General features: G+C 22.5%; 2 protein-coding genes across 2 annotated transcripts; one reads left to right on the top strand and one right to left on the bottom strand.

The window, feature by feature from the left end:
- Nucleotides 1–231: 231 nt before the first annotated feature.
- On the bottom strand, nucleotides 232–3,396 carry LOC122498431 (mediator of RNA polymerase II transcription subunit 21). Its single transcript, XM_043606149.1, has 3 exons — nucleotides 3,167–3,396; nucleotides 2,816–2,927; nucleotides 232–741 (listed from the first exon to the last, which is right to left on the bottom strand). Exons 1-3 carry the CDS (start codon nucleotides 3,206–3,208, stop codon nucleotides 353–355), a joined length of 543 nt encoding a protein of 180 aa, XP_043462084.1. The 5' UTR covers nucleotides 3,209–3,396; the 3' UTR covers nucleotides 232–352.
- Nucleotides 3,397–3,713: 317 nt separating this feature from the next.
- Nucleotides 3,714–13,181, top strand: LOC122498463 (tuftelin-interacting protein 11). Its single transcript, XM_043606195.1, has 7 exons — nucleotides 3,714–3,976; nucleotides 4,319–4,565; nucleotides 6,934–7,114; nucleotides 7,357–8,312; nucleotides 9,680–9,876; nucleotides 9,956–10,539; nucleotides 12,874–13,181. Exons 1-7 carry the CDS (start codon nucleotides 3,868–3,870, stop codon nucleotides 13,120–13,122), a joined length of 2,523 nt encoding a protein of 840 aa, XP_043462130.1. The 5' UTR covers nucleotides 3,714–3,867; the 3' UTR covers nucleotides 13,123–13,181.

Here is a 13,181-nt window from a genome sequence, read left to right as displayed (position 1 = left end):
AACTTGACAGAATCGTTTTTTAATTAAAAAAAAGAAGAAAAAAATATATCTCTTTTTTTCTTTATTATTTATTAATTAACTGACATTATTTATGAATTTGAAAATTTATTTTTAATTTAGCTAATACTTTTTTTTAAATATACCTTTTCTTAAAATTGTCAGGAAGAAAATAATCCTGATTTTTAATTTATTTTTACGGCAATTGAAATGAAAAATTAAGTTTGAGATTTTTAATTTATTTTGATAAAAATGAAATATTTACACTTAATTATAATGAGTGATTTTTTTTTCGATGAGTAAATAATTTTTTATGGTAAATTTTTTTGTTTGGAAAAAAATTTTTTGTTTTCTTTTATTGACTTATGGAACTTGGCGATGGATCTGGTATTTGATGACTGTTACTCGATGGCGCACTGTTTGTGCCGAGATTTTCTTGCTTTATTGATGGTGTTGTTTCAATATTGAGATTTGTATTTATCACAGCGGTTGTCAATGGATTTTGCATGTCGAGTTGACTTTGTGCAATGTCCTGGAGAGCGGCTTGAATACGGGACAAAAGAATTTCGCCCTCGCGAACAACTTCCTCGAGTTTCTCGCCTGCCTCTTGATTTTCCTTCTCTAGACGACTGAGACTCGCCACTTGTAATTCCTGAGATGATTCCTCACTTGGTAGACTGTCAATTAATGTGTCAATGTCTTTTGCGCATTTTGCAATTAATGTCGCAAATAATGCCGCGTAATCTGGGAATGAAAATAAATTTTATGCCATTAAAGTGAAATAATTATAAAAATATAATAATTGAACTAAATAATATAAAATTCAATAAAACTTAAGGCTTCGTACTTAGTAGTTATACATAGTAAAGAAAAGACAGCAAAAAGTAACTTTAAAGCTGTAAAAATGAAGAAAAGAATTTCAATTATTTTTAATATAATTCTCATTGAATTAATCAAAAAATTCGATTATTCTTAAAAATTTATCAAAATTCGCCGAAAGAATTTAATTACTTAAAAATTTGTTGGTGAAATTTTTTATTAGAATTGAATTTTGAGAAAAATTTAGTTATTCAATAAATTATTTAATTTTGTATTTAAAAAATTAAATTCTCTTAAAATCTTCTGGTAAAAATTGATTTAAAATTAATTTTAGTTAAAATTTTAGATAATAATTAAATATTAAAATCATTATAGCTTTGAATTTTTAGAAATAACGCAATTCTTCAAATGAATTCAATTTCATTCATAAATAACAAAATTCATCCCAGAAATTCAATTATTTAAAAAATTTTTAAATTCCTCTCATAAATTCAATTATTTTCAAAATTTTTAAATAAAATTCTCGTCAAAATTTCAATTATCTATATAAATAACAATATTCATCACAAGAATTCAATTATTTTCAAAAAATTTAGTAAAATTCTGATCAAAATTTTAATTATTTTCAAAAGTAATAAAATTCTTCGCATAAATTCAATTATTTAAAAAAATTTAAATACAATTCTTATCAAAATTTCAATTATCTTTATAAATAATAAAATTCTTCTCCAAAATTCAATTATTTTTTAAAATTTTAATAAAATTCTGGACTAAATTTCAAATACATTCATAAATAACAAAAATCATCCCAGAAATTCAATTATATTTGGAAATTAAAAAAAATTCTTTTTAAAATTCAATTATTGTCCTAAATAACAATATTCATCACAAGAAATCAATTACATTCCAAATTATAAAAAATTCTTATCAAAACTTCAATTACATTCTTAAATAATAAATAAAATTCTTTACAGAAAGTCAATTATTTTTAGGAATTAAAAAAAAAATTCTATTCAAAATTTAATTATTTTCATAAATTTTCGTTAATTAAATGATTTTCAATATCTACTATATATTTTTAAAAAAATTACTAAAAGAATAAATTATTAGAAATAAATTTTTTTAAAATTCTCCGCAAACATTCATTTATTTTTATAAATAATAAAAATCTATCAGGAATTCAATTCTTTAAAATAGAATTTGCAGAAAATTTGTACATAATTCTTCTTCATAGGGATTCAATTATGAACTTTTATAAATAATAAAATTTATCGTAGAATTTCAATTATTTTTATTACAATTTTAATATATTTAATTACAATTTCAAATAAATAAATAAATAATTGAATTCCTCGAAAAATGCAATTATTCTGCTCAATTTTATTAAAACTCTTCGAAAGAATTCAATTACTTAAAAAATTGTTAACGAAATTATTTATGAGTTTATAATAAGTGAATTCTCGTAGAATTTTCTAATAAAAATTGATTTAAAAATGAATTTTAGTTATAATTTTAAATAATTAAATATTAAAAAATTTATAGCATGAATTTTTAGTAATAATTGAATTTTACTATTCTGTAGAATTAATTTTTTTTGAAAAAGTTTAATAGAATTTTTTCGAAATTATTTCGAGTTTTTATTCTCTAATAAAGAAAAATTTTTGAATAACCAATGAAATTGCGTAAAATTCAAATGTACATACAAAAAGAAATAAGTAAATGAAAATTCTCAAAGAAATTTTTCAAGAATTATTAAAATAATTGATTTAAAGAAGAATTTTAGTTAAAAATTCTAGAAAATAATAATTGAATTGAAATGATGAAAATAATTTTAAAGAAGTTAGAGTAACAATATTCTTATTAATATAAAATATTAATTTTATTACTCTGTCATTTGTAATTAAAAATAATTAATTTAAAAATGAAGAAGTCGAAGACTTTAATTAAAGTGTTAAAAAAATTGTAAGTATACAAAAAATATTTAAATTTCTTGACAAACCTTCTTGCGGTTGATTTGGTTGCGGAGTCCCAACACGATCAAAACCGGGAAATTTACTTGGACTGGAATATTGTTGTAAAATTCCAATACTATTACAAAAATGCTCAGCTTGCTGGAAAAAAAATTAAATAATTAGAATACAATGCACTTTGAAAAAACAAATATATAAATGTCAAATTTTGAGGTTAGGTTCGCATGTTAATTTTGTTGTTATTCGTAGCATTATTTTGTTTCTCTCTGTTGAATAGAATAAAATAGTAAGTATTTTGCAAAAAAAAAGATTTTAAAAAATATGATAACAATGTAAAACATTAAAAATTGACAATTGTTGTTCTTCGGGTGGAACAATACCTGATTTATCATATCTTGTAATTGTGTCAGACGATCTGACATTGTGAAGTAAAAATAAATACAAAAATAATCTGGAGAAAATAATGAAAAATTCTTTTTATTAATTTTTGGAAAATACTTTAGAATTTGTCGTGAATTAAAATTTATTAATTCAGGAGTATTTTCTTTCGAGTTTCGAGCTTCAGTCTTTTAAGTTTTTTGCGTTTTTTGACAGATTTCGTAATTTTTGTTATTGGATTGAATATGGATTGGCAACACTGTTTATTACTCCGCAAATTCTACATTATCAACAGATGTCGACCTATCTGCCGGTAACTAAAGTTTAAATAATAATTTTAGCAACAATACTTGTTTACTAATATATCTAAAATTAATATTTTAGAAAAAATGTTTTTTACCATAATTGAATAATTAACTCTCGATTTAATCAGTTTTCTTGCGTATTTTAAATGAAACAATTTCAAATATGTCAATACCTCAGTGATACCAATCAAACGAAAAGTATTTTCTAGTTGAAAAATCCCTAAGCAGTAAAAAACGACCAGAAACGTAAATAGCAAACATAACCTAAAATTTGACGTTTGTAAAAAGCGTAAAAATATTCCCACAAAAGTTTTTGTCGAGAAATAAATAAATAAAAGCCATAATCTAGATTTAAAATTAGTGTTGTTGTAAAAGTGAAATAATAATAAAAAAAGAAAATGTCCGAAGATGAAATGGAAAGTTTTGAGATCACAGATTACGATCTTGACAATGAATTTAATACAAATCGTTTTCGTCGAAAACTTACTAAACAACAACAAATGCTTGGTAAATATATCTATATTTTTTTATTTCTCTTCTATTTAGAAAGTAAACAATAATTTTTGAAATCCAAGTTCTGTCATATATTTCATTTTATTAATTTTTAGAAACGAATTTTTTTTTAAGGTTAGAAATTAAAATGTTGAGACTTTAAATTTAATAATTATTTAAAAATAATTAAATTCTTTTTTACTAATTTTTAATTCTAGAGTTTTAAAATATATTTTTACGACATAATATGAAATTTATATTTTGTAAATGTTCCTTGGTCGGCTTATTAGTTGTAGAAACTTGAAATAAATAAATAAATAGAAAATTAAAAAAAAAATTATATTTCTAAATTATAAGGAATGTGGGCCGATAGTGATGAGGAAGAAGAAACGAGTAGACCTTCATTTAGAAATACGAAAAAAGTTCCAAAAAATTATACGGCACCAGTTAGTTTTGTTTCTGGAGGTATTCAACAATCGGGAAAACCAAAGGAAGAGAAAAAGGCAGATAAAAATGCTGATGATGATGATGACGATGATGATGATGATGATGATACGGGTAGACCTCGAAGAGGTGATGCCGATTATGTTCCAAATAGTTCCAGGTATTTTCTTTTAATTTCTTATATTACATTTCTTCACCGTCTAATATAATTTTTTACCTAGGAAAATGTTTGTAAATATGTAATTGAATTTTAGGAAATAATTTTATTATTTATAAAGATAATTGAATTTTTGACAAGAATTTTATGAAACTTTTTGAAAATAATTGAATTTCTGCGAAGAATTTTAATACTGTTGAAAATAATTGAATTCTTGTGATGAATAATATTTATCAAAATAATTGAATTTTGAAAAGAATTTTTTTTGAATTCCTAAAAATAAATGACTTTCTGTGAAGAATTTTGTTATTAAATCTATTAATTTCAACAGAATTGAAATTAAAAGTTTGCGCTATCATGCATTTCATATTCAATTATTCTCTAAAATTTTAACTGAAATTCATTTTTAAATCAATTTTTATTAGAAAATTCTACGAGAATTCAATTATTTAAATACAAAATTAACTAATTTATTGAATAATTGAATGTTTATTAAAATTAAATTTTCCTAAAGAATTTTATCAATAAATTTTTAAATAATTAAATTCTTTCGACAAATTTTAATTAAATTTTTTAGAATAATTACATTCTTCGAGAAATTTAATTAAATTAGTATTAAAAATAATTTAAATTCTGCGATGAGTTTTATTATTTATTAAAATAATTGAATTCCTAAGAAGAAGAGTTTATTTATTTATTTTTATTTATTTAACAATTTATACCGGCTATCTAAACATTTTTTTTTAAATAACTGATTTTTTTCGAAAAAGTTTATGCAAATTCTATTATATTATTTATAAATAAAATTGATTTTTTGCGTAGAATTTTAGAAAAGTTCTTTTTGTGTAAATTTTGTAAAAATATTTATTAAATATTGAAATTCATTGAATTAGGAAAAATTTTTTGAAGAAAATGGATATTTTAACAAGAATTTTAATCAAATTTTTGAAAATAATTGAATTTCTGCTAAAAATTTGTAATTGAATTTCTCGGTAGAATTAAAAGATTTTGATTTGAAACCTTAACAAAATTCAAGCTATAATGCTTTTAATATTTAATTATTTTCTAAAATTTTTACTATAAAATTAATTTTTAAATCAATAAAAAATTCTACGAGAATTCAATTATTTAAATACAAAATTAACTAATCTATTGAATAATTGAATGTTTCTCAAAATTTAATTTTCCTAAAGAGTTTTATCAACAAATTTTTAAATACTTGAATTCTTTCCTCGAATTTTAATAAAATATCTAAGAATAATTGCATTGTTGAAGGGATTCAATTAAAATTGTATTAAAAATAATTGAAATTCTGCGATGAGTTTTAGGTATTATTTATAAAAATAACTGAATGTTTGCGAAGAAATTTATAAAAAAAATTGGTAAATAAATGAATTCTCCTGAAATTCTTATTATTTATGAAAATAATTAATTGTTTGCCTAGAATTTTATCAAAATTTTTTTTTTAAATAATTGAATTCTTTAGAAAGTCTTATTAAAATAGTAGGATATTGAAAATCATTGAATTGAGGAAAATTTTTGAAAATAATAATATTTTTAATTTTTTTAACTGAAATTCTTATATAACTCCACTATTTTTAATAATTATGTAAATATATTGAAAAATCCAACTAATTTAAGAATTTGAATTATTAAAATTTTTCAAAAATCTATGTTCTTTTAAATTTTTAATTAAATTCGTTCAAAATTGAAGTTTTATAAAATTTTAAATTGAAAATTTTTTAAGTTCATCTATTTATGAAAATTGTAAGCGCAACTCGTTTAAAATTGAATTAATTTTAAAATATTTGAATAAAATTATTTATTAAATAATTTCTAAATAATAATATTATAAATCTTTAAGAATTAAGTTATTTAAAAGGAAATTATTATCAGAAACAGGAAAAATTGAAGGTTTCGTATTAGAATTCATGGTAATTTCATAGTTTATGAGGTAAACAAAAAAGACACTAAAATAATCAATTTTATCAATTAAATTTATTTTTATATTCAAATAATTGAATTCTCGTACAACTTTTTGATAAGAATTGATTTAAAAACGAATTTAAGTTAAAATTTCACTGAATATTAGAATTCATTATAATATTGAATATTATTTATTAGAATGGTTATATTAGGAGTTTTTAGAAATAATTAAATCTCAAAAAGTTTATTTAATTAAAATGTTAGAAAATTTTAATTGCTGTAAAAGTATAAAAGGTACTAATATTTAAATATTTATTTTTAAAAAATTATTAAATTACTAGCAAATCTAACGCGCGTATTGCAATCTTCAAATTTAGACTTTATTTTAAAAACGTTTTAGGAAAAAAAAAATGGTTAATGTTCTTTAACGAATTTTCTTTTTCAGTGATTCGGAAAATGAAGGTCCCAGCAATATGAGGACACGTAAACAATTTTCGTTAAACTTAGAGGGTGAAATTGCTGGTTTAAGAAAAAAGAAAGCACCACTTAATCCTGCACTTATAGAAACAGGCATGGGAACCTGGGAAGTACACACACGAGGGATTGGAGCAAAAATTCTACTTCAAGTATGTATTTTCTTTTTTAATTTTGTTTTTTACTTTACTAAAATAATTAAAATTTATTATTTTTAATTAAAGGAAATGAATTTTATTAATGAAATGAAATTTATTATTTTTAATTAAAGGAAATGAATTTTATTAATGAAATGAAATTTATTATTTTTATTTATACAGCTAAGAATTTCTTTAATCGAAAATAAAAATTTATACAACTAAGAATTTCTTTAATCAAAAATAAAATTTTTCAGATGGGTTTTGAACCCGGTAAAGGTTTGGGTAAAAAATTGCAAGGTATCAGCGCCCCTGTTGAGGCGCATTTACGTAAAGGACGCGGCGCAATTGGTGCTTATGGTCCAGAAAAATTTGCCAAAGTCCCAGAAAAAAAGAAAGAGAAAACCAATGACGATGTAAAGGAGCAAAAAGTTAAAGTTTCACATTGGCGTAAGGGCGATGCAACTGTCAATAAGAAAAAAACAAAATACACCTATCGCAGTGTCGATCAAGTACTCGAGGATGGAAAACATCGAATGAATCGAAAAATACCGGCAACTAGCGAAATGAGCCGCGTTAAAGTTATCGACATGACTGGTCCCGAACAACGTGTCTTAAGCGGTTATCATGCAATTGGAAGCGGTCAACAACGTCCCGATGAGACAATTTTAATAAATGATAAAAAATTAAAGTGTAATTTTTCCGTACCCGAACTTCAGCATAATTTAAATCTTCTCGTTGATATGTGCGAGCAGGATATAATACAAAATAATCGACGGAATGTAACGCTTGGCGATCGTTTAATTGCCCTTGAGGCTGAGAGGACACGTAATTTTAAAATTGTTGATCATCAGAAAAAGTTAATTGACACTTTAGAAGATGTTTTGTGTATTGTCAATCGTTTAATGGACGAGAGCAGTGAATTGACATTGACGCAAACAGCTGAGGCTTTTAAAAATCTTCAGGACAAATATCATGAGGAATATAAACTCTATGAATTGGGCGAATTGGCCATTAGTTTGGTGTGTCCAAAAATTAAGGAATCATTGACATCGTGGAATCCGCTCATGCAACCGAGACAATCGATTGATTTGTTTAAACAGTGGAAGGAGATTTTGGAAATTGGAAAAACAACTCTTCAATCGAGTTCATTGCAACCTTATGATCAACTTGTATGGAACGCTTGGATGCCTTCAATCAGAGGAGCCGTTTTGTACGTATTCTTTAATTTAGAAATTTGTTGATAAAATTCTTTAGGAAAATTCAATTTTAATAAACATTCAATTATTTATTTTTGTATTTAAATAATTGAAATCTTGTAGAATTTTATAATAAAGATTTATTTAAAAATGAATTTAAGATAAAATTTTAGAGAATAATTGAATATTAAAAGCATTATAGTGTGAATTTTTGGAAATAATTGAATTTTGAAAAGGTTTCAAATTAAAATCTTTGAAAATCTGAATTTTTCATACTTTTAATTAACAGTTTTGTAGAACTAATTTTTTTGAAAATTTTTAATTTCAATTCTATTTGAAATTAATTGATTTAATAACAAAATTCTTCCCAGGAATTCAATTATTTTTAAAAAGTTTCATAAAATTCTTGGCAAAATTTCAATTATCTTTATAAATAATAAAATTATTCCCCAAAATTCAATTACATATTTTCAAAAATTTGAATAAAAAATTCGTGTTAAAATTTCAATTATTTTAAAAACTGTTATTATAATTAAATGATTTTTTAATATCTACTATATATTTTTACAAAATTTACCAAAAGAATCAATTTTTTTAAAATAAATTTTTCTAAAATTCTCCGCAAACATTAATTTTATTTATAATAAAAATTTCACAGGAATTCAATTCTTTAAAATAGAATTTGCATAAAATTTTTTAAAAAATCTGTTATTTGAAAATTTTTTATATAATTCTTCTTTATAGGACTTCAATCATGTATTTTAATAAATAATAAAACTTATCGCAGAATCTTAATTATTTTTAAAACAATTGTTTTAATAAAACAATTTTAATTGAATTCCTTGAAAAATGCAATTATTCTTAGAAATTTTATTAAAATTCGCGTAAAGAATTCAAGTATTTATTTAAAAATGAATTTCAGTTAAAATTTTAGAGAATAATTAAATATTAATATGCATTATAGCGTTCAACTCTGTTGAATGATTTGTTACTAAATCATTATTTGATTTAGTAACAAAATTCATACCAGAAATTCAATTAGTTTTAGGAATATAAAAAAAAATTCTTTTCAAAATTCAATTATTTTGATAAATAACAATATTTATCACAAGAATTCAATTATTTTCAAAAGTATTCAAATTCTTCGCAGAAATTCAATTATTTTCAAAAAGTTTCATAAAATTCTCGTCAAAATTTCAATTATCTTTATAAATATAATAAAATTATTCCCCAAAATTCAATTAAACATTTTCAAAAATTATATTTGAAATAATTTCTCCTTACATTATTATATTTATAAAGAAAGTTTTTCGATTTTTGGAAGATTATAAAATTCATTATAAATTATTATAAAATTCATATTATAATTTCTTTTTGCCAGGGAGTGGACCTGCAGACACCCGGATCCCCTAATCGATCTGATTGAAAATTGGATGCCCCTGTTACCAGTTTGGATTTTCGAGAATATCCTCGATCTTCTGGTTCTTCCGAAACTCACGCTTGAAGTTGAAGAATGGAATCCATTGACCGACACGGTACCAATTCACACTTGGATCCATCCTTGGCTTCAGCTCTTACGTAAGTTTTTGTTTTCAAATCTTTTTTCAAGATCATAGATACAGAAAACAGGTAAAAAATGATCAATTTTTAATTTTAGGTCATCGACTTGACAATTTAATTTATCCGATAATTCGACGTAAACTTGGTTCGGCTCTGGGTGGATGGCACGCTTCGGATAGGTCGGCACGTTTAATGCTTGAGCCATGGGCTGAAGTTTTTACACCCGGTGATTTAGAGGCATTTTTAGTGAAAAATATTGTGCCGAAATTGCAGATTGCCCTCAGTGAACTTGTGATAAATCCACATCAACAAATTCTCGATCAATGGCATTGGGTTTATGAGTGGAAGGAACTTTTGCCAAAGCACACAATGGTTGGTCTACTTGATAAATTCTTCTTTCCAAAATGGTTGCAAATATTGGCACTTTGGCTGAATAGTTCACCAAATTATGACGAGATCACGCACTGGTACTTGGGCTGGAAGGGAATGCTCAGCGAGAAATTACTCGCCGAACCGGTAATTAGTGAATATTTCAAAAAGGCATTGGAAATGATGAATAGAGCTGTTTCCGTGCCACAAGGACTTCAACCGGGAGCCGTTGAACAAGTTTCATATTTGACAATTCTCGAGAGAAGTCAACCTGTTCACCAAATACCTTCTAATATTCAGCCGAGAGTTGAGGTTTGTATTATTGTTATTATTATTATTGCAGGGTCAGGGATTTTTATTAAAAGTACTGGAAAAAATTAAATTTTTAGAATTTATAAAAAAATTCTGAATTTTTGAGTCTTTTTTGTTTTCCTCATAAACTATGAAATTACCACGAATTCTAATACAAACCCTTATAATTTTTTCTTTTTCTGATAATAAATAATATCTTTTTAAATAACTTAATTCTTGAAGACCTATCATATTATTATTTATAAATTGTTTAATGAATAATTTTATTTAAATATTTAAAAATTAATTCCATTTTAAACGAGTTGCGTTTAAAATTTTCATAAATAGATGAACTTCAAAAGATTTCAATTTAAAATTTTATAAAACTTCAATTTTAAATGAATTTAATTAGAAATTTTAAAGAACATAGAGTTTTGAAAATTTTAATAATTCCAATTCTTAAATTAGTTGGTTTTTTCAATATATTTACTTAATTATTAGAAATAATGGAGTTGTATATGAATTTTAGTTAAAAACATTAAAAATTCTATTATATTTTCAAAAATTTTCCTCAATTCAATGATTTTCAATATCCTACTATTTTAATAAAACTTTCCAAAGAATTCAATTATTTAAAAAAAAATTTTGATAAAATTCTAGGCAAACATTTAATTATTTTCATAAATAATAAGAATTTCATGAGAATTTAATTATTTAACAATTTTTTTTATAAATTTATTCGCAAACATTCAGTTATTTTTATAAATAATACCTAAAACTCATCGCAGAATTTCAATTAGTAAACTTTTCTAAAATTCTACGCAAAAATTCAATTCTATTTATAAATAATAAAAATTTCACAGGAGTTCAATTACTCAAATAGAATTATTTCAAAAATTAAAAAAAAATTTTCGTAAAAATTTCAATTATCTTTAAATAAATAATAAAATATTCTTCTCAAAAATTCAATTATTTACAAACAATTTAATAAAATTCTTGTCAAAATTTCAACTAAAATTTTAAAAAATTTTCCTTAATTTATAATAATTTTCATCATTTACTATTTTAATAAAGTTTTTCAAAAGAATTCAATTATTTAAACAAAATTTTAATAAAAATTCCACAGGAATTCAATTCAATTTTTTCAAAAATTCTATTATTTAATAAATGTTGACAAAATTCTTTACAAGATTTAGTTAATAAAATGTAATTTTTATAAAATTTTTATAATACAATTCAATTATTTTCAATACAATTCTTCTTAAGAATTCAATTATTTTCACAAATAATACATTTATTTATGGGAAATCAATTATTTAAAAATATTTGAATAAAATTTTTCGCAAGTTTACAATTATTTTCATAAATAATAAAATTTTTCTCGAGAATTCAATTATTTAAAAAAATTTTCATAAAATGCTTTATAAATTTCAAAAATTATAATAAAATTCATCATAGAATACAATTATTTTTGTTAAATACAATATTTTTCCTAGGAATACAATAATTATTGTCAAAAATGTTTATAAAAATCTTCGAAACAATTCAATTATTTTCGTAAAAAATAAAATTCAATTATTTAAAAAAATTTAAATAAAAATTCTTCACAAAAAAATTAATTATTTTCATAAAGAATAATATTTTTCTCCGGAATTTAATTATTTTCAAAAATAAAATTCTTCACAGGAATTCAATTCTTTAAAACATTTTTTAATAAAATTAGTTGCAAAAATTCAATTATTTTCATAAATAACAAAAATTATCGCAGAATTACAATTATTTTTAATACAATTTTAAATAAAATGATAGAAAATTGCATTTATTTTTAAATTTTTTTTCAAATTTGACAAATTATTTAGTTTTGCACTTAAATAATTGAAAACTCGAAAAATTTTCTAATAAAAATTGATTAAAAACTGAATTTTAGGTAGAATTTTAAATTATAATTGAATATTAAAAACATATGATATAAAATAATATGATTTTATCACTCTGTCATCTTAAATTAATTATAAGTTACTGATTTTCAGATGTGAATTCAAAAATCTTAATTCCTATAGAGAAATAATAATGATTAAATATTTATTTAAAAAAGAAGTTATTGATGTTTTCGAAGAATTTTACAATTAAAGAAATTTGTCAATAAATGTAATAGAATATTTTTTTGAGTATCTAATAATTTTTAGAGTGAATCAGAATATTCGTCAGGGTCAGGGAAAAAACAAAATTTTGATTTGTCTTGAAATCAGGGAAAAGTCAGGGAAAAACAAAATTAAATTTTTGTGGTAACCCTGTACTGGTAATTAATAAATCATGTTATGCAAACAATTTTATCATCGAATTTTCATCTTTCAGAGTATTGCGGAAGCAATGAGAATCGTGAATCAAATTCCACATGGATTCAAAGATTTCGTGCAAAAGAAATGTGAGGAACGAGGAATTCTCTTTATGCCAATACCAAATAAATATCGAGAAGCAAAACAAGTGTACAAAGTGGGAAATTTACAGGCGTACATTGATGGAAAGGCTCTTTTTGTTTGCCATGGCGGTACTAATTGGGTGCCAACTAATCTCAACACTTTACTTGACAAGTGTGATATGTAAAAAATAATTTATATATATAAATTTATATATATGTGTGTAAGATACATTTGTACAAAGTA

The sequence above is a fragment of the Leptopilina heterotoma genome, unplaced genomic scaffold (genome assembly GCF_015476425.1).
Source record: "Leptopilina heterotoma isolate Lh14 unplaced genomic scaffold, ASM1547642v1 Lhet_15, whole genome shotgun sequence".
Classification (NCBI taxonomy): domain Eukaryota; kingdom Metazoa; phylum Arthropoda; class Insecta; order Hymenoptera; family Figitidae; genus Leptopilina; species Leptopilina heterotoma.
Note: the sequence above shows the minus strand (reverse complement) of the source record. Positions and strands in the feature narration are given on the sequence as shown.